At 41.7% G+C, this 21,723-nt stretch overlaps 1 protein-coding gene across 1 annotated transcript in view; it reads right to left on the bottom strand.

The window, feature by feature from the left end:
* The window catches only part of LOC134910836 (uncharacterized), an 86,505-nt gene extending 76,318 nt beyond the window's left edge, over positions 1 to 10,187 (bottom strand). The window contains exons 1-3 of the mRNA XM_063919220.1: positions 10,110 to 10,187; positions 4,780 to 4,976; positions 1,074 to 1,236 (exon numbers count right to left, since the gene is read on the bottom strand). Coding sequence (XP_063775290.1) covers positions 1,074 to 1,236; positions 4,780 to 4,962 — 346 coding nt within the window. The 5' untranslated portion in view covers positions 4,963 to 4,976; positions 10,110 to 10,187. The remainder of the gene's footprint in view (positions 1 to 1,073; positions 1,237 to 4,779; positions 4,977 to 10,109) is intronic.
* Between the last annotated feature and the right edge of the window lie 11,536 nt (positions 10,188 to 21,723).

Below are 21,723 nucleotides of genomic sequence, written 5' to 3'. Positions count from 1 at the left end.
GACGATGTCAACATTTTTTGTCATGTTCCTCAAACCATTCCTGAACAATTTTTGCAGTGTGGCAGGGCGCATTATCCTGCTGAAAGAGGCCACTGTCATCATGGAATACCATTGCCATGAAGGGATGAACTTGACTGCAACAATGTTTAGGTAGGTGGTATGTGTCAAAGTAACATCAACAAGAATGGCAGAACCCATGATTTTCCATTAGAACATTGGTCAGTGTATCATATGGACTCCTTCCCTTAGTGCATCCTGGTGCCATCTCCTCCCCAGCTAAACGATGACCCAGTCATCTTCTGATGATGAAAAAGAAAATGTGAATAATTAGACCAGACCACCTTCTTCTATTGATACATGGTCTAGTTCTGCCATTCAGGTGTCTATTGTAGGCATTTTCGGCAGTGAAAGGGTCAGTATATGTACTCTGACTTGTCTGCAGCTACACAGCAAGTTCTGACATTTTTCTATGATAGCTAGCATTAACGTTTTCAGCAATATGGGCTACAGTACTATTCTGCAGGATCAATCCAGATGAGCCAGTCTTTACACCCCATGCATATCATTAAGCCTTGAGCGCCCATAATCCTGTCACTGGTTAACAGATTGTTCTACCTTTGACAACTTTAGGGGGTTTAATAACCGCTGCATAGCAGGAACACCCCACAAAGCCTGCCATTTTGGAGATGCTCAGTTTGGCTCTTGTAAAGGTCGCACTTGCTCATTTTTCCTGCTTCCAACACATCAACTTGAACAACTGACTGTTCACTAGCTGCCTAATATATCCCACCCCTTTCAAGGGGCCACTGCAATGAGATAATCAATGTTATTCACTTCACCAGTCAGTGGTTTAAAAGTTATGGCTGATTGGTGTATAATACATAATACTGATTGGCTTTGTGTCAGTGGTACGTACGTTTCGCTTGTTTTGAAAGGGACTGACATTTTTCATTCATTGAGCAGGATTTTTTTTTTTACTTTGGAGCACTTTTCATGTTTTTAGTATATGTATCCATCTTTGATTTTTTTTAATTATGTAATGTTTTTAATGACTTTTAAATTGAAACAGTTACCATGTCCCCTTGATGTTTTATCTCTCATTGCTGAAGCGGGTCTATCAGAGAATTCCTCAGCATGGTTGATTAGAGCATCTTTCACAGTGTCATACCCACACAGGATAACTAATTTGTTGGATCCCAGTTGAACGCTGAATACTGGGCCGTACTTCTCTGACATCTGTACAAACAGTAAACATCAACATCAACAGATCATTAAAAGAATAATATGAAATATTTTAAGCTATGACATTAGCTTCTACATTCCACAATCAGCCTACGCATTTATGTTTTATCTTTGACAAATGTTGCCCACTGGCCGCATCCACAGTGGCAAAGTCTGTCCAGAGTGTGAGGTTTAAATTGTTCTTGTCAAGTGAAATTCATTAACATTTCATCCTTAAAATAAATAAATAGATAAATAAATTTGCAGTGGAATTTGAATTATTTTTTCCTATCAGAATGTTATGTATTTTAATAAATAATAAAGAGTACATTTAGAGAATTACTCAAATAAAATAAAAGTTTGTAAAAAAATAATACTTTGCGAATATTATTGTCAAATATTATTGTTAAATGTAGCAAACAGGATAGCCATAAAATTATGTTTAAAGGAAAAGTTTTAGTTAAGCAAAATAAATTTGTTAATTTTGGTTGAAGGTAAAGAATGTAATACAATTTTATAAACACAAAAACATTTGTTCTAAATATCAGTTTGTTTCCAATTACAGGAATTATGATAAAAGGAAGAAAATGTTTCCTATTTCACTTTTTATTGCTGCATATAAAGGGGTCTATTTATCAATATGCAGCAATTGTAGATAATTTCCATTGCTATTCATCACAGTAATTTAAAATATATTATCACAATTTACTATAAAAGCTTGCCAACAGTGATGAAAGTACTCAATGTTTTGCCAGCCAAATTTAGGGATATATATACGTTGTGAGTTTTTTAGAACTGGTGATATTACCCATAGCAACCAATCAGATTCTAGCTATTATCTTCTAGAAGCAGCTTGATAGTGTTAAGTGGAATATGATTGGTTGCTATGGGCAACATCTTTGTCTGATTGACAGGCAGAGGCATTTGCGGGACGGCAACACTCCATTTCCAAGGCGGAGATGGAGCGTTGCAGGGGTGGCGGCTTCCAAATGGGTCCCGCGAATGCCTCTGCCTCTCAATCAGAAAGAGGCATTTGCAAATACTGCGGGGTACCCGCGTTAAATGCGGATGCATGCACAGGACAGGCTATGTGCATGCACCCACATTATCATTGTAATTATTGCTGTTGGATCACAATTTGCTACCCAACCTGAATGAGATCCCATAACCCTTATCGTCTTCTGCATATGCACAATACAGATTTGGCATGGGGAAAGGCTACCAATACTAAGCAAGAGGTGGGTGGGATTTATTAAATATGTATTAAACATGCTGTTTTTCCCCAATCCACCAGGAAATCATCTATCACATTACTCGGCCTACCAGTTATTTATTAATAATAGCAATGATGGGATGAGAATTTGTGTGTCAGGTAATTTAACAATCTGCCACCAGCTGCAGAAAAAAATGTTGAATCACCCAAGTTTACTCTATGTACAAAAAAATAAAATGATGTCCTAGTGCTTTAATAATCAGTTTAATGATTTTTATATTTAGATACTGTAGTTTCTATAAATTTTGGAAAAATCACAACTACTATTTTTACATTGGTGTACTCCACAGAAAACTGGTTTTATGGTATACCTTACCATAAAACGTGGCGATGTGCCGCTAGACATCCCTACAATGGTCCTAATTCAGATCTGAAAGCTGCAGTAAATGTGTTAGCTAATGGGCAAAACCATGTGCACTGCAGGAAAGGGGGTAGATGTAACCTGTGCAGAGAGAGTTAGATTTGGGTGGGGTGTGTTCAAACTGAAATCTAAATTTCAGTGTAAAAATAAAGGAGCCAGTATTTATTCTGCACAGAAACAAAATAACCCACCCGAATCTAACTCTTTCTACAAATGTTTTATCTGCCCCCCCTGCACTGCACAAGGTTTTGCCCATTAGCAAACAAATTTGCTTCAGCTATCAGATCTGTATTAGGACCATTGTGGGGATGTCTAGCGGCACATCACAGAGAATTGAATCACTCCCAAAGTGTTATTAGAGTGTATCTAACCCCTACCTTTTTTATAAAGAAAAATATTCATTAACTTGTAAAAATGGCACACCCGAAACCTAGCAAAAGTTACTCTTTAATTCCAATTCAGATAAATTTTAAAAGTATTTTAACTAACATTGAAATCATTAACAAAATGTGGAGTATACCAGAACAATTAACTTGTACAGTATCTGCATGGTTCAAGTTGCATAATGAAAGAGATCAGTATCTTTTAGTACAACTCGTGAATTAAGGGAGCGCAACAACAGTCTGATATAGCTGAATATTGTATATGTTTAAAGTTTAACTAGTCTATTCATGTGCATTATAGAAACTTGTTTTGAATGCATTTCATCCAGACACCTGAATTTTCAAGGTGTGCTAACAGATGGACAATCACCTTGCTCATTATGATAACTGATTGGTCAGTTTATCCCTTAAATACACTGGGAATGGAATAACCAACAGTACCTTCTGAGGAAACCGTTGCTACGGAGAAACGCGTTAAGGGGTCTCCTATACCGCCTGTAGTCTTCATACCAACGGTACATCACCTTACTGCTCACTTGCAACGCACTCTGCTTCACGTTTGCCAGACCAGGAGCTGCGCCTTCCCTCCCCGGCCAACAACTCACACTGCCGCTCCCGCATAGCGCACCCGTGACTTTGCTTGGAATCGGAAGATTGTACATTGAGCTGGTGAGCATTCTGCGGTAGCGGGGAGGTGGCAGCATAGCGTGGCTTTCCCATGGCTTCCCACGTTAGAGTCCAGGTGACATTTCATTACTTTTAGTGCAAGCTGCACTTAAAGCATTCCTAATACGGTATGGAAAACTTTCTCATGTGAGCATATTCACTGTTGCCATCTCAATTCTAACATGAACTGTGCTTTAATTACATTCTAACCAATGCTACATAGTAGCTGTGTCAATAACCAATTTGTTTATTGCGGTTGCGGAGACATTGTACTCTATTCAATTGCATTTTAACCATTGTTAATAAATGTGTACTATCAAGCTATATCAGACTGTTGTTGCACTCCCTTAATTCACGAGTTGAATAATTTGTTGCTTTTTTGGTAATATATATTACGTATGGGAGCTGCACATCTCCATTTATAACTGACCAATAGTTTAATATCACTAATTAGAGCGCTTGATTTTATTATACCTAGCATATACAGTAATAGAATAAATTATATTTTAGTACAGATTGTGTACCTTGATATACTGTAGTGTTAGCTAATGACTCTGAGTAATATATTTAAGAAATGGTGGATATATCCTTTAAATGTAAACGTGGTTTTTAGGGATAGAATGTTGGTGGGGGTCCCTCAGTTACTCCTAAAAGCATGCCGTGCCAATCTGGGGAGATTTAAGTGCCAATGGTGATCTGCAGGGATTCTATCTATAGGTGGGAGGCAGGACCATGCTGAATAGAGGGAGTATTGGTGGTCTCTACATAAAGTACTATTGTTGGGGAAGGAGGGGATTTTTAAAATTCATAATTAAAGAGTAAAACTCCTTTAAATTATTTAATGGCAATTATAGTAATGAAAAGTACGTTATTACCTTTATAAATGTATTATGAGGTTTTCCCATTTCGATCATGTGCATATTCCCAATGATAGGCAGAGGCGTTGGTCCAGGTGGAAAATTCCTGAACTTGTGTTTTTTCCGATTGTTGAAAACATTGGCTAAATATAGAATGACAACAACAGACAGAAGAATTGTGACGGGGTCCATGGTGATCATGTATTCTGTAAAATCTAGAAAAGGAAAACAAAGTTTAGGTCCTTCATAGGGAAACACAATCTATTATCCAAATACAGTGAAAACCATGGTCTATGAAGACCTGTCTTGTGCCCTGGCTGTTATGGAGATGGCCATATGGGAGAAACAGAACAACCTGCAAGAGTGACACAAGACTACACAAGACTGTAGCTAGTTCACAGTACTTAGTTTTAGAGTGTTACCATATGTTCTTACACAAAGTTTATCTACTATACTGTATATGGTCTTGTTACAAGCAAATGTTTAGTGGTCCTACAGGTCATGGTAGATGTGCAGAAGCAGAGCTACAGTAGTGGGGACACGCAAGGCATGTACCCAGGGTGACAGAGTGGGGGTTGGGCTCCATTGGCAGGGAAGCCATGGAACAGTCAGCACCAGAAGCATCTAATGCATAGTGATGATCGATTATCACAGTGTTGACACACTGGACATGCACAGTGTGCAGTTGAAGGGATGAGGGTGGTTGGGGCCAGGCAAAGAGAGGGGATGGAGGCTGTGCAGGGAGGAAGAAGACAGAGTAAATCAGGAAGGAGAGAGGCAGGGATGTGTAGGGAGCAAGTATCCGGGAAGTGGGTCTGTGAAGGAAGGAGGGAGGTATGTCCGAACAGCGTCATGAAACTGAGCAGCCATTGCCTGTAAACAATAATGATGATGCACTCCTATTTATGTGTCAGTTTAATGTAGGGGAGTGTTGTGTGGGGAATAAAGCTGACAAATAAAATGTGCGTATTCCTCCTTACTTGGGATGTAGTATAATAGTGATTAGGATTTGAGAAAAGGGGAACCATGGGAATGAGGGAAAAAAATTAAGGCACTAATAAATCTGTAAAAAGCAGAGTCATTAAATTAATTTTAAACACAGGTTAGTTTTTATTAATAGATCAGTGCCATAGCAATTTCCCACCCAGTGCTGGCCATTCCCCAGAAAATGTGATATCATGACTTCATAGTAAGGAGGACTAACAAGTCCTGAAGCATCCTCTGAATTTTCTGGATGTCACTGATGTTCTCTGTATTATATCATAGTCACTTATGCTTCTTTATTGTATGACAGTAACTGATGATCTTTAAATTTCATGGTGGTTACCTATTCTCTTTGTATTATATGGTAGTCACTACAGTGCAATATATGGTGGTCACTTCAATCCTCTGTGTATTATACAGAAAAAGGAAAAAGAACAGCGCTGGCACTTTTACACTAAAATGTTTTAATTAATTTCATATCACATATTAAAATACATCCTTCATATCCATATCATATAAAAATAATTATAATGTATATTAATTAAGCTATATATCCCACCGGACAATTCCGCTCTATATACCCAACCAGAGAAAACTGTTCCTTACTGATTTTGTATAATTGTATACCGCTGAATTTAAAGCTAGATATTATTACTTTATGTGCTTTTGACAATAAATCATGACCGCATAGATGTTATCAATCGATAGGAATGTCCAGCTGATAAGTATAGTTCCTCAGTTATTATAATGAACAATTATCCGGTCCGTTAATTACGCAGATTTCAGTTCTTTTCGCAAATGCATACAGCTAATAGATTATACCTTCCAGGTAAATTTCCTCACACTATTAAATTTTCAACCAGTGTGAGTTATAATTATTATGTTTTGTGATTAGAGTTTCTTATGGAGCTGTGCACAGATATATAGCTTTGCACATATCACATAGATACCTCTCCCAGCTGTCGCTTCCATAAACAGCCTTATCCGGAGTCCACTGCCTGGTGGATAGCAGGTATAATTTCAGATGTTATCCGTAAAAGTTATCAGATGTTATCCGTAGGTGTAAGTGTCTCTGGCCGGCCAGTAATATATGAAGGTGTCTCACCAAAAGCGGGGAAACGCGTTTGTCGGATGCACTGCTAAAGAGCTTTTGGTGAGACACCTTCATATATTACTGGCCGGCCAGAGACACTTACACCTACGGATAACATCTGATAACTTTTACGGATAACATCTGAAATTATACCTGCTATCCACCAGGCAGTGGACTCCGGATAAGGCTGTTTATGGAAGCGACAGCCGGGAGAGGTATCTATGTGATATGTGCAAAGCTATATATCTGTGCACAGCTCCATAAGAAACTCTAATCACAAAACATAATAATTATAACTCACACTGGTTGAAAATTTAATAGTGTGAGGAAATTTACCTGGAAGGTATAATCTATTAGCTGTATGCATTTGCGAAAAGAACTGAAATCTGCGTAATTAACGGACCGGATAATTGTTCATTATAATAACTGAGGAACTATACTTATCAGCTGGACATTCCTATCGATTGATAACATCTATGCGGTCATGATTTATTGTCAAAAGCACATAAAGTAATAATATCTAGCTTTAAATTCAGCGGTATACAATTATACAAAATCAGTAAGGAACAGTTTTCTCTGGTTGGGTATATAGAGCGGAATTGTCCGGTGGGATATATAGCTTAATTAATATACATTATAATTATTTTTATATGATATGGATATGAAGGATGTATTTTAATATGTGATATGAAATTAATTAAAACATTTTAGTGTAAAAGTGCCAGCGCTGTTCTTTTTCCTTTTTCTGTATATTTTCCATTTTTAGGTTACGAACCAAACCTTGAACATAGCTGCAGGCACTTTTTCACAGTAACCATAGCGCCAGACTATCTCTATTCATTCCCTCTGTGTATTATAATGCAGTCACTGTGATGCTTTCTGTATTATATGCTGGTTATTGTAATCTTTTTTGCATTTAATGGCAGTCACTGATTCTCTCTGTATTTTATGGCAGTTACTGTGATGCTCTGCATTATATGGCAGTCACATTGATATTTTCTGCATTATATGGTTGCCACTGCAATTATCTCAGCATTATATGGTGGTTAATGCAATGTTCTATTTATTGTACAGTAGTACTGTAGAATATAGCAGTCATTGTGGTGCTCTCTGTATTATATTTTGGCAACTGATTTTTTATGTATAATTAGAGGTCTCTGTGATGCTCTCTGCATTATACATGGGTCACTGCAAGGCTATCTGTATTATATGTCAGTCCTTGATGCTCTCTGTATTTTATGGGGATCAATGTGATGGGTTAGTGGTCACTGTAATGCTCACTGCATAGTTTGGCAGTTACTGCCATGCTCTCTTATGGCTGAGGTAGTTTAGTACAGGCAGAGATTGTTACTGTACAACTTGCAAATCCACGTTGCACTGTAGGTAGGGCAGATTTAAGATGTGCAGAGAAATTAAGATGTGGTAGGGGTGTAATCAAAATCACATCTAAACTACTGTGTAAAAAGAAAGCTGAATAGTGTTTGTGGGATACATGCAAAAGCAGCCAATATTTACCCTGCATGCTAAAATAATGAATGTACTGTATGTGCTCCCCTTGCATTGAAGCATGGTACTGTATGTCCAAGGACACAAGTTAAAGTACTGTACTTGCTATTTTTTGTTTTACTCCCAGAATGTGGTCCAGAATGTTAATATTTACACTAAAGGCCAGATGCATTAAGCGTTGAAAAGTAATAAAGTGGAGAGTAATAAATTGCCAACCAATCAGCTCCTAACTCATTTTACAAATATAGACTGTAACATGGCAGTTAGGAGCTGATTGGCTGGTTCTTTTTCATTTTCCACTTTATCACTTTTCAAGCCTTAGTACATCTCCCGCTTAGGGGGATATCCAATTAGCCCCGGTAATTTACAGGAGCTAATTGTTCCGCCGGGGGCTAGCTAATTAGCCCAGATAAGCCGTGGCACGTGGCCGTGGCCTATCGAGGATTTTGGTTCACCTGCCTCCGTTTTCGACTGAAAACTGGGCTGTTTCACACGAAAACACAAAGGCTTTACGAACCTGTGTGTTTTCGGGAGAAGGTTTTTTGTTTTTTTTTACAGGTGATCCATCTGGATAGCCTGTAAAAAAAATCTTGAAAAAAAATCGTGAGTCAGAAAAACATCCGTAAATGGCCGTTTTTCTGACCCTGATGTTTTTCCGGGTATAATTGGATATCCCCCTTAGTGTTAATGATGAGCTACAGTAACACACAAGAAAGATCTTAAAATGATCTTTAAAAAAAGATCTTGCAATTCTTATTAACCCTTAATGACCCATTGCATGTTTCTGAAGAACCCCAGTGATGACACTGGTAAAGTAGACAAAGTAACACCAAAAAATTTGGTTTATTTTTTAAATTTTTTATTTTTTAATTACTTAATCATTAAAGTACAATTACAAATATTATTACTGTATTAGTTCATTATGACATTATTATTATTATTATTATTATTATTATTATTATTATTATTATTTGTATTGTTATTATTATTATGAATAAATTAAATTATATTGTTATTAATAAAAAATTAATACTGTCCATTTAAATTTACAAGGGGTCATAAAGGGTTAAGCTGTATAGCCTCCACTGCAAGTACTTCATTTTTTATATTTAATGGCCAATATTACAACAATACAATCTCAATCTTAGAAATGGCCCATAAAGAATAACCTAACCTAATACACTTCCTAATGCATTAAATAATAGTTATACAAATAATCATAAATTACAGCAATATACATATAGTGAATTGCTACAAGTGCTTTTTTTTATTAGTAAGTCTGGCTTGTACTGTATTTTATAATACACAAGGGAAATCATTTCAGCTTAAAAGCAGTATCCTAAGTGGTACTGTAAGGGGTTCAACTGAGTGCTATGCAGAAGAGGGAGGGTGAAAAATCACATCACATATAACATATGTATGTAGCTATAAACAGAAATATAACACGCATGCGATGTCTTGTATACTGAAATTATGATTATCTAATTATATCGTGTTGATAAAATTCAGACAAAAAAGAGGGACAATCAGGAATAAAGAGGGATATTATTCTGGTTTTAAAGAGTCAGTGTAAATGCATAGTACAGTACATTGCTCTTGGTACAGTACAGTAAAAACGTGTTAGGTAAAAAAATATATTACAGCAAATTTTATCTTTGTTCTCCAATAATAATTGTTGCATTGAAATGGCTAAATAAATATTTACATTACTTTAGAGTCTCTTAGAAATTCCCATCTCTTATACTAAGATTTAGAGTTCTCCTACTGTGAATGTTGTACAGTGCACAGGGTACACTGGGAGCTGGTTCTGTCTTCTCTCCTCTTGTCTCCTGGTGAAAATCATTTGCTTTTAAACACTCGGAGAATCTTTATGTCTCCTCCTGACCTCGCTGTTGACATTTTGGTTGATAACATTTGCTGTATGACCCCTATTACACAAGCTGTACTTTGCCCAAAAGCAGTAGTGTATGTACAGTAATACTTTATAATCACCAGGCTACCAGCCCAGCAGTTTCTAAAGTTGTAAAAAGCGTTCAGCAAAATAACTCATATGTGTCAGTCAACAGAGAACGATGGGAGTTTGCCCCAGAGTTAATGATCCTTCATGTTTTATAGGTATAGGCATTCATTCTGTATTTTTTGTTAGGTTTATGTTTCCTTGGTTGCATCAGAAAAGTAGTTGTGGGTAGAGTCTTGTGTTTTGGTTGGGGTTTTAACTAGAGATGTGCGCCGACACCTGTGTTTTCGTTTTAGTGCTGAATCTGTATTTCCCTTGTGTTTTGTATCTGTAATTGGTTTTGCCAAAACCACATTTGTGTGTCTTAGTTTTGATTTTTGATCTATATTTTTGTAAAAAAATCATAAAAACAGCTAAAATCACAAAATTTGAGCCTGTTTTTGTCCCTACAGTATTATTAACCGCAATTGTGGTATCCCAGTAAAACCTGTGGTACTACATGTACCAGCATGCCTCAGCAGCCAGAAAGGCTGAGATATGCTGCAGACAGCCATTACTACAGAAATTACAGAAACTATGGGAATAACAGGGGTTAATGCACCCCAGGGACAATACATTGTTGCCAGCCACAGGTCTCCTTGCTCTCAGCTGATTGGATGTCAAAAAAGCGGGAAGCAGAGGCATGTAATGTTGCCCTGGGATGCCAGAGAGTTTAAATATGGCCTGCATCTGGTGGGAGGTGTGTAATGCCAGCATGGAGTGTTCTCTTCAGTGTGTCCAGCTATTGGTAGTGTGAGAGGGGTGGGTGTTGCAGCAGCCCCAGACAGAGTGCACCCTATCTATTGAAAGTGAGCAGATCAGAGTGACAGCAGTGTTGGAATCTGTAAACCTTAACCAGGCAGAAGTTAGCAGAGCCCTGGAACCAAAGACTTGCTGGCAGTACTGATAAAAGCTGCATCCAGTTGACAGTAGAGGTAGATATGAACTGCCACTACCTTGGAAGCTGTGTGTGGTGAGTCTGAACACTCTAGTAATGCACACTATTCACAGACACTGCCTTTATTTAACTTTTTCAGACCATTTCAACATCCTTAAAGTGTGCCTCACCCTGTGATGAGTGAGTCCTCAGACAGTGCCACAGTTAAGCACCAATACCTGCTGCATATATAGACTGAGAGACTTTTGGTCAGAGGCGTAACTAGGGTTTTCGGAGCCCAGGGCAAGATGGAAAATGGCGCCCCCCCCCCCCCCCCCCCCAAGAAAAAAAAAAACCACACCAAAAAGTGGCGCAAAAAATGGGCATGGCCACACACCAAAAGGGGTGTGGCTGCTGAAAATGGCCCACAGTGCCAGTTTCATTGCCCCACATTGCCAGATACAATGCCCCACAGTTCCAGATACATGCCCCACAGTGCCAGTTACAATGCCCCACAGTGCCGGATACTACATGCCCCACAGTGCCAGATACATGCCCCACAGTGCCAGTTACATGCCCCACAGTGCCAGATACAATGCCCCACAGTGCCAGTTACATGCCCCGCAGTGCCAGTTACATTGCCCCACAGTGCCAGTTACATTGCCCCACAGTGCCAGATACATGCCCCCCCAGTGCCAGATACATGCCTCACAGTGCCAGATACATGCCCCACAGTGCCAGATACATGCCCCACAGTGCCAGATACAATGCCCCACAGTGCCGGATACATGCCCAACAGTGCCAGATACATGCCCCACAGTGCCAGTTACATTGCCCCACAGTGCCAGTTACATTGCCCCACAGTGCCAGTTACATTGCCCCACAGTGCCAGTTACATTGCCCCACAGTGCCAGATACATGCCCCACAGTGACAGATACATGCCCTACAGTGCCGGTTACATGCCCCACAGTGCCAGATACATGCCCCACAGTGCCAGATACATGACCCACAGTGCCAGTGACACAAGACTATACTCTCCCCCCCCGTCAGTCACTCACCGCTGCAGTGCCGCGCTATCACTCTGCTATCTGAGGGGAGGAGAGTGCAGTGCCTCTCCTGCCCCTCACCGCTCCAGGTCTCCGGCGGCTGTGTGGTGCCGGTTCGCTAGCCAATTAGAGCTCGCGGACTGGCAGACAATCAGGAGCCAGTCCGCAAGCTCTGATTGGCTAACGCCACCAGAGACCGGACACACGCAGCGCTGCTAGTGCTGGCAGCGGCGGTGGGGGGAGGGAGAGACGCTGCGCTCTCCTCCCCTCACATTTCGGTGTGACGGGGGCGAGTGGGGCATGATGCCCTGGCCTCCGGCAGCGCCACCCTCTCCTGGACCTGCCAAGGCACCCAGGGCACATGCCCCACTCGCCCTACCCTAGTTACGCCTCTGCTTTTGGTTAGATAGAAAAGGGGAGCATCAAGCATATAACCTGACTCCCTCTCCCAGTATCATACAAGCTGTAAGAGTATTGCATGCCCTGCCACAGCCTGCATGATGTTAGGGATTGTTCAAGCCACCACAACTTAATAAATGGATAGCATTATCATAATTTCAGGATTACAAGACTGCTAATACAGCCTGAACATCTCTAAAGACATATCATATACCTCTATTGTCTGTAGCCAAGTTCAAGTTCCTGTAAATCGGAGGGTTGTGGACAGTGCAAATGTTTCCTAGGCTGATTGAAGTGTAGTAATCTCCTGCTACAGTTTGCACCACGTAAAGTGTTCACTAGCACATCCCTTATCAAAAGAGCACCCTTCAGAGTTGCAACACTGTTCTGTTACATTGATTCTTGCAACAAACTTGGATTATGGATTATATTCCGACGAGTAGTGAATACTTCTAAATCGCTCTACCATCTGGTGGCTAAAACCAAGCTTAGACTTTTTCTGGGTTTTATATTTCCACTGAAAGCGATTAATATTTACAAGAGATTTGCACCGAACATTTTTCGAGTTTTGTGTTTTGGTTTTGGATTCGGTTCCGCGGTCGTGTTTTGGATTCGGACGCGTTTTGGCAAAACCTCCCTGAAAATTTTTTGTCGGATTCGGGTGTGTATTGTATTCAGAGTTTTTCTTTCAAAAATCCCTCAAAAACAGCTTAAATCATAGAATTTGGGGTAATTTTGATCCTATAGTATTAACCTAAATAACCATAATTAACACTCATTTCCAGTCTATTCTGAACACCTCACACCTCACAATATTATTTTTAGTCCTAAAATTTGCACCAAGGTTGCTGGATGACTAAGCTAAGTGACCCAAGTGGCCGGCACAAACACCTGGCCCATCTAGGAGTTGCACTGTAGTGTCAGACAGGATGGCACTTAAAAAAATTGGCCCCAAACATTACATGATGGAAAGATAAATAAAAAAAAGAGGTGCAAGATGGAATTGTCCTTGGGCCCTCCCACCCACCCTTATGTTGTATAAACAGGACATGCACACTTTAACAAACACATCATTTCAGGGACAGGGTCTGCCACATGACTGTGGCTGAAATAACTGGTTGGTTTGGGCCCCCACCAAAAAAAGAAGCAATCAATCTCTCCTTGCTCAAAATGGCTCTACAGAGGCAAGATGTCGACCTCATCATCATCCTCTGATTCCTCACCCCTTTCACTGTGTACATCCCCCTCCTCACAGAGTATTAATTCGTCCCCACTGGAATCCACCATCTCAGGTCCCTGTGTACTTTCTGGAGGCAATTGCTGGTGAATGTCTCAACGGAGGAATTGATTATAATTCATTTTGATGAACATCATCTTCTCCACATTTTCTGGAAGTAACCTCATATGCCGATCGCTGACAAGGTAACCGGCTGCACTAAACACTCTTTCGGAGTACACACTGGAAGGGGGGCAACTTAGGTCAAATAAAGCCAGTTTGTGCAAGGGCCTCCAAATTGCCTCTTTTTCCTGCCAGTAGGTCTGACGTGCCTACTGGGATGCGGTCACTCATATAATCCTCCACCATTCTTTCAATGGTGACAGAATCATATGCAGTGACAGTAGACGACATGTCAGTTATCGTTGGCAGGTCATTCAGGCTGGACCAGATGTCAGCATTAGCTCCTGACTGCCCTGCATCACTGCCAGCAGTTGGGCTCAGAATTCTTAGCCTTTTCCTTGCAGCCCCAGTTGCAGGAGAATGTGAAGGAGGAGCTGTTGATGGGTCACGTTCCGCTTGAGTTGACAAGTATCTCACCAGCAGGTCTTTGAATCTCTGCAGACTTGTGTCTGCCAGAAAGAGAGATACAACATAGGCTTTAAATCTAGGATCGAGCACGGTGGCCAAAATGTAGTACTCCGATTTCAACAGATTGACCACCCGTGAATCCTGGTTAAGCGAATTAAGGGCAAGTTCAAAGGGTTGCAGAACCTTGCACAATGTTGAAATCATTCTCCACTGCGCTTGAGTCAGGTGCATTCCCCCTCCTTTGCCTATATCGTAGGCAGATGTATAGGCTTGAATGGCCTTTTGCTGCTCCTCCATCCTCTGAAGCATATAGAGAGTTTAATTCCACCACGTTACCACCTCTTGCTTCAGCTGATGGAGGGGCAGGTTCAGGAGTGTTTGCTGGTGCTCCAGTCTTTGGCACGCGGTGGCTGGATGCCGAAAGTGGCCCTCAATTCTTCAGGGCACCGACAGCATCTCTTGCACGCTCCTGTTATTTTTTTTTTAAATTCTGCACCACCAAATTCAATGTATGTGCAAAACATGGGACATGCTGGAATTTGCCCACATGTAACGCACGCACAATATTGGTGGCATTGTCCGATGTCACAAATCCCCAGGAGAGTCCAAATGGGGCAAGCCATTCTGCGATGATGTCCCTCAGTTTCTGTAAGAGGTTTTCAGCTGTGTTCCTCTTATGTAAAGCGGTGATACAAAGCGTAGCCTGCCTAGGAACGAGTTGGCATTTGTGAGATGCTGCTACTGGTGCCACCACTGCTGTTCTTGCTGCGGGATGCAATTCATCTACCCAGTGGGCTGTCACAGTCATATAGTCCTGAGTCTGCCCTGCTCCACTTGTCCACATGTCCATGGTTAAGTGGATATTGGGTACAACTGCATTTTTTAGGACACTGGTGACTCTTTCTGACGTCTGTATACATTCTCGGTATTGCCTGCCTAGAGAAGTGGAACCTAGATGGTATTTGGTACCGGGGACACACTACCTCAAGAAATTCTCTAATTCCCTGTGAATTAATGGTGGATACCGGACACACGTTTAACACCAACACAGCTGCCAAGGCCTGAGTTATCCACTTTGCAGCAGGATCACTGCTGTGATATTTCATCTTACTCGCAAAGGAATATTGGACAGTCAATTGCTTACTGGAAGTAGTACAAGTGGTCTTCCGACTTCCCCTCTGGGATGACAATCGAGTCCCAGCAGCAACAACAGCAGAACCAGCAGCAGTAGGCGTTACACTCAAGTATGCATCAGAGGAATCCAAGTTAGGAGAGTACTCATCAGACTTGCCTGTGACATGGCCTGCAGGACTATTGGCGTTCTAGTCTAGGGAGGAAATTGACACTGAGGGAGTTGGTGGTGTGGTTTGCAGGAGCTTGGGTACAAGAGGAAGGGATTTAGTTGTCAGTGGACTGCTTCCGCTGTCACCCAAAGTTTTTGTACTTGTCAATTACTTCTGATGAATGCGCTGCAGGTGACGTATAAAGGAGGATGTTCCTAGGTGGTTAACTTCCTTATCCCTACTTATTACAGCTTGAGAAAGGCAACACACGGCTTGACACCTGTTGTCTGCATTTCATTTAAAATAATTCCACACTTAAGAGGTGATTTGTTTTTTGTAATTTAACCAGGCATGTCAATGGCCATATTCATCCCATAGGCAACAGGTGTCTCCCCGGGTGCCTGACTTAAACAAACCACCTCACCATCAAAATCCTCCTTGTCAATTTCCTCCTCAGCGCCAGCAACACCCATATCCTCATACTGGTGTGCTTCAACAGTGACATCTTCAATTTGACTATCAGGAACTGGACTGTGGGTGCTCCTTCCAGCACTTGCAGGGGGCGTGCAAATGGTGGAAGGCGCAAGCTCTTCCCGTCCAGTGTTGGGAAGGCCAGGCATCACAACCGACACAATTGGACTCTCCTTGGGGATTTGTGATTTAGAAGAAAGCACAGTTATTTGCTGTGCTTTTGCCAGTTTAACTCTTTTAATTTTTCTAGTGGGAGGATGAGTGCTTCCATCCTCATGTGAAACTGAACCACTAGCCATGAACATAGGCCAGGGCCTCAGCCGTTCCTTGCCACTCCGTGTCGTAAATGGCATATTGGCAAGTTTACGCTTCTCCTCAGGCGCTTTTAATTTTGATTTTTGGGTCATTTTACTGAACTTTAGTTTTTTTATTTGACATGCTCTCTACTATGACATTGGGCATCAGCCTTGGCAGACGACGTTGATGGCATTTCATCGTCTCGGCCATGACTAGTGGCAGCAGCTTCAGCACGAGGTGGAAGTGGATCTTGATCTTTCCCTATTTTACCCTCCACATTTTTGTTCTCCATTTTTTAATGTGTGGAATTATATGCCAGTAATATATCAATAGCAATGGCCTACTGTACTGTCTGTACTACTACTGCTGGTTACCAAAATGCTGCACTGTCCTACTATATACTGTTTACAACAATGCAGCACAGATATGGATACTTGAAGTGATACAGAGCTGCAAGATACAGCAATGGCCTACTGTACTGTACTACTGTATATGTATACATGTGGTCACCACAATGCTGTACTGTCTTACTATATACTGCTCACAACAACAATGCAGCACAGATATGTATAGTATACTTGACACAGAGCTGCAAGATACAGCAATGGACTACTGTACTGTACTACTGTATATGCATACTGTTGGTCACGACAATGCTGCACTGTCCTACTATATACTGCTCACAACAACAATGCAGCACAGATATGGATAGTATACTTGACCCAGAGCTGCAAGATACAGCAATGGACTACTGGACTGTACTACTGTATATGTATACTGGTGGTCACGACAATGCTGCACTGTCTTACTATATACTGCTCACAACAACAATGCAGCACAGATATGGATAGTATACTTTACACAGAGCTGCAAGATACAGCAATGGATACTGTACTGTACTACTGTATATGTATACTGGTGGTCACCACAATGCTGCACTGTCTTACTGTATACTGCTCACAACAACAATGCAGCACATATATGGATAGTATACTTTACACAGAGCTGCAAGATACAGCAATGGACTACTGTACTGTACAACTATATACTGTTGGTCACCAATATGCTGCACTGTCCTACTATATACTGCTCACAACAACAATGCAGCACAGATATGGATAGTATACTTGACACAGAGCTGCAAGATACAGCAATGGCCTACTGTACAACTATATACTGTTGGTCACCAAAAATGCTGCACTGTACAACTATATATACTGCTCACAACAAAGCAGCACAGATATGGAATGGATACTTGCAGTGACACAGAGCTGCAAGATACAGCAATGGCCTACTGTACTGTACAACTATACTGTTGGTCATCAAAATGCAGCACACTGAGTACATATATTTGCAGCACACTGAGCAAAGATATGGAGCTTTTCAGGCAGAGAACATAGATATTTGCAGCACACTGAGCCCAGATATTTGCAGCACACTGAGCCCAGATATTTGCAGCACACTGAGCACAGATATGGAGCTTTTCAGGGAGAGAACGTAGCCACGTCCTCTCCGTTCAATCTCCAATACACGAGTGAAAATGCTGGCGACGTGCGGCTCTTTATATAGAATACGAATCTCACGAGAATTCAATAGCGGGATGATGACGTTCGCCCGCGTTCAGGTTAACCGAGCAAGGCGGAAAGATCCGAGGCTGCCTAGGAACTTTGTAAAATAGGTGACGTTCGGGGGGGGGGGGGGGGTCGGATCTCGACGAACCGAACCCGCTCATCTTTAATATTTACATGATGTTTTCAGATTGCATTCATTGTATTCTACGCTCTATTATTGCATTTATGTTTTGTTTTTTAAACGCTCCAGAGAGGACTTAAATGCCATATTGCAGACTGGACTTGTGCTTCTCATCTATATCTCCAAAACCACCAGCGAATCTGTAGTAGAGACCGTAACTTGATGACTTGGCCAAAGAACTGAGAGAACCAGATATGGTCAGTGAATTACCTCCACATCTCTCACTGCACATGGCAGGATATCACATTTGGCATCACTAAGAACAGGAAAATGTATTTATAGCCTGCCAACAGCCACCTATAACTCCGCCTCCACCCACTCCTACTGCACCCCACCAGCCGCCACTCACACAGCATCTCTCCCCCTCTCTGCCAGCCACCACTCACACTGCATCTCTCCCGTTCTCTGCCAGCCACCACTCACACCGCATCCCAACTCTGACGATCTGGCGGGTCGGAGGGGTGACCAGAGGCATCTCCCTGCGCAGGCTTCCAATGCCGTGAATAATTCTGTTATACATAGAGGCACAGTTTCTCATGGTGGCACCTCCTCTGCTTTGCGACTTTACAGAAACGCCATCACACCACTGCTGTCAGACGTGAAGGTAGTCTGCAGGATTTGTAACAGGAGTGTGATGCTGCTGTCTGCTGCTGATCAGAGATGACTGCCGGGCTGCTGCTGCTGCTGCAAATCGGGGATGGGGTCCGTGTCCTGCAGCTTCAGTCTATTAGGGCAATGCCTTTGAAAAATATACGAGTGCACCCTCCACTGACTGAAGACTTTAATGTGCATAATGTTTTATTTGTGATATATGTGCTTTTATAAGTATGTATATATATATATATATATATATATATATATATAAACAATACTCTCCCTCTGCGCTGATAAGTGTAGTATACTTAATGCAAATTACTGCACTTGGGGGGTAATTCCAAGTTGATAGCAGCTGGAAATATTTTAGCAGTTGGGCAAAACCATGTGCACTGTAGGGGGGGCAGATATAACATTTGCAGAGAGAGTTGGATTTGGGTGGATTATTTTGTTTCTGTGCAGGGTAAATACTGGCGCTTTTTTTTTACACTGTAAATTAGATTGCAGATTGAACACACCACACCCAAATCTAACTCTCTCTGCACATGTTAAATATGCCTCCCCTGCAGTGCACATAGTTTTGCCCAACTGCTAACAAAATTCCTGCTGCGATCAACTTGGAATTACCCCCTTAATGTAGAAATGGCAGCCTTATTCTTCTAAATTCCCTGTTTGAAGGAATTGAAAATAAGAATATATAACACAATAGAAGAATTGGTGCCCACAATACGTATCAATACTTAATAATGTAAGTAAACCCTTTAAAAAACTTTACTCCTAAAACATAATGGTGACATGTTCCATCTAAAAACTTTTATTATAGTAAAAACATACAATCAATATTTTTACATAGAAAAAGTGATAACACGCTTCCCCTTTTTACAGATCAATGACCAGAGTAGCAATTTACAGGTGATATTCTGTAATATCCATTTTTTTCTTTTACATGAGCTTCATAAGAAGACAACCCAAAGCGTTTCGTCTTTTCTCCAAGACTTCATCAGGGATGGGTCTCAACTAATTGGTAAGTATGAATAGTATATAGAACCACAATCTCAACGGCTCATTCGTGAATGCTTGTTGACAAGACCCTATAGGTCCCTAGGACTTCAAATTGGCCACTCAGTCAAGCCTTGTAGTGAGACAATTTGCACATGGAAATCAGATGCTCAGGTTCAAAAACAAATCACTTAGTAGGCGAACCTTGTAGTGAAACAATTTACACATGGAAAATCAGATGCTCAGGTTCAAAGACAAATCACTTAGTAGGCGAACCCTCAATAGATCTGGAAAGGTGGCTTAGATGCTGATGAAAGACAGCGTATTCTTGGACTTCAAGGAAGCAGCAATCAGGGTGATAGGCATTACCAATGAATGTAACCCAGAGTTCCCAGAACTACCGGAGTCCAGTGAATATGCATGCCCACAAGGAACCACGTGCTCCAGTCCAGGAAAGGAGACAAAGAGCAAAGAAACTGTGTCAAAAGGCACCCAGTCCTCATCTGCGGACCCAGTTCAAGTTTTGAGAAGACAACTGGAGCACTTAATGACAGGAATGGGGTAGGTGCATCAAGAAATGCGCAACATTGTGAGTCAACGGTCCCCTAGTCCTATTGAGCGTAGATGGAGGACAGAGCAAAGACAACCATCTGATGAGAGGCAAAATGTGCCCAGAAGGAATGGGAGGAGACCAACGGACCAGTTTGATGGGCAAGGGCCACCAATCTGCAGACAATGCCAGAGAGCGGGCCACATAGAAAGAAATTGTAGCTGCCCGGAGACTTTAAGCACCAACTTGCCGAGATCATGGGTTAGCCCTTAAGGGGAGCAAGAAGAGGAGACCCTGACCCTGAATGCTGAGGGCCCCAGTACATTGGACAGTGCCCTATGATTCCAGTCACCATCGATGGTGTTGAGACACAGGCGATGCTGGATACCGGTTCACAGATCACCATCATACAGGTTGCAACCTTCCAGCAACATTGGGGGAACAGACAGCTATTGTTGCCTCCATCCTCCTCACTAGCAATTGCCTCGATATCTCTTGCGTTGGCTACTCGGAAGTGGATCTGAAGATTGGAGAAATGCTTCTACCACAACAAGGCTGCCTGGTGACTGAGGCGTGTAATGAGAATACACCTCCGATTATTCTAGGGGTGAATGTTCTGCAAAAAGTGCCCAGGATAACTTGTGTCTGCGTTGCAAAGAGAAGCAACATCGTGGGGTCAGTGCGCCCTAAGAAGTACTGTTAAAGTGCTACAGGGACATCAAAGGTTCATGTGTACCAGTGGAATCCGGAAAGTATGACTCATAGACAGCAAACCCGTCAAGCTACAACACAACTCAGAGACTATCTTGTGGGGCAAGACCTGTTGTGGGCTGAATGCAAGTGGTTACGAAGCCCTAATTGAACCATGTCTGATTTCAGCAAAGCATGACATAGTGGTGGCCAGAACGTTGGTGGCCGTGGAGAATGGGAGAGTCCCGGTGCAAATCCTTAACCCACACAGTGACACTATACTGGAACAAGCCACTAGCCAAGCTTCTGTGGACCACCTTCAAGGATGAAATTCACCCAGACATGCAAGGCGGACAGCAGAATGGGTCCAGGGAGAACAGCGGCCAAGACGAGCCGGGTTCCCGGTGGTGGGAGGAAATCCAGATTGGTGAGGCCCACACCACAGAGGACCAGAGACAGGGGGTCCTGCAAGTCGTGAAGGGGAACATGGAAGCTTTCAGCCAGACAATACAAAAAAAGTGGAAGGGATATGGCTCTTGGCGCTATGGCGTAATGTTCAACACTTTATATGTACACATATGTACATTGTAATTATTTTCTTCTTCCAATATTCATCC

Source organism: Pseudophryne corroboree, chromosome 4, assembly GCF_028390025.1.
Source record: "Pseudophryne corroboree isolate aPseCor3 chromosome 4, aPseCor3.hap2, whole genome shotgun sequence".
Classification (NCBI taxonomy): Eukaryota; Metazoa; Chordata; class Amphibia; order Anura; family Myobatrachidae; genus Pseudophryne; species Pseudophryne corroboree.
Note: the sequence above shows the minus strand (reverse complement) of the source record. Positions and strands in the feature narration are given on the sequence as shown.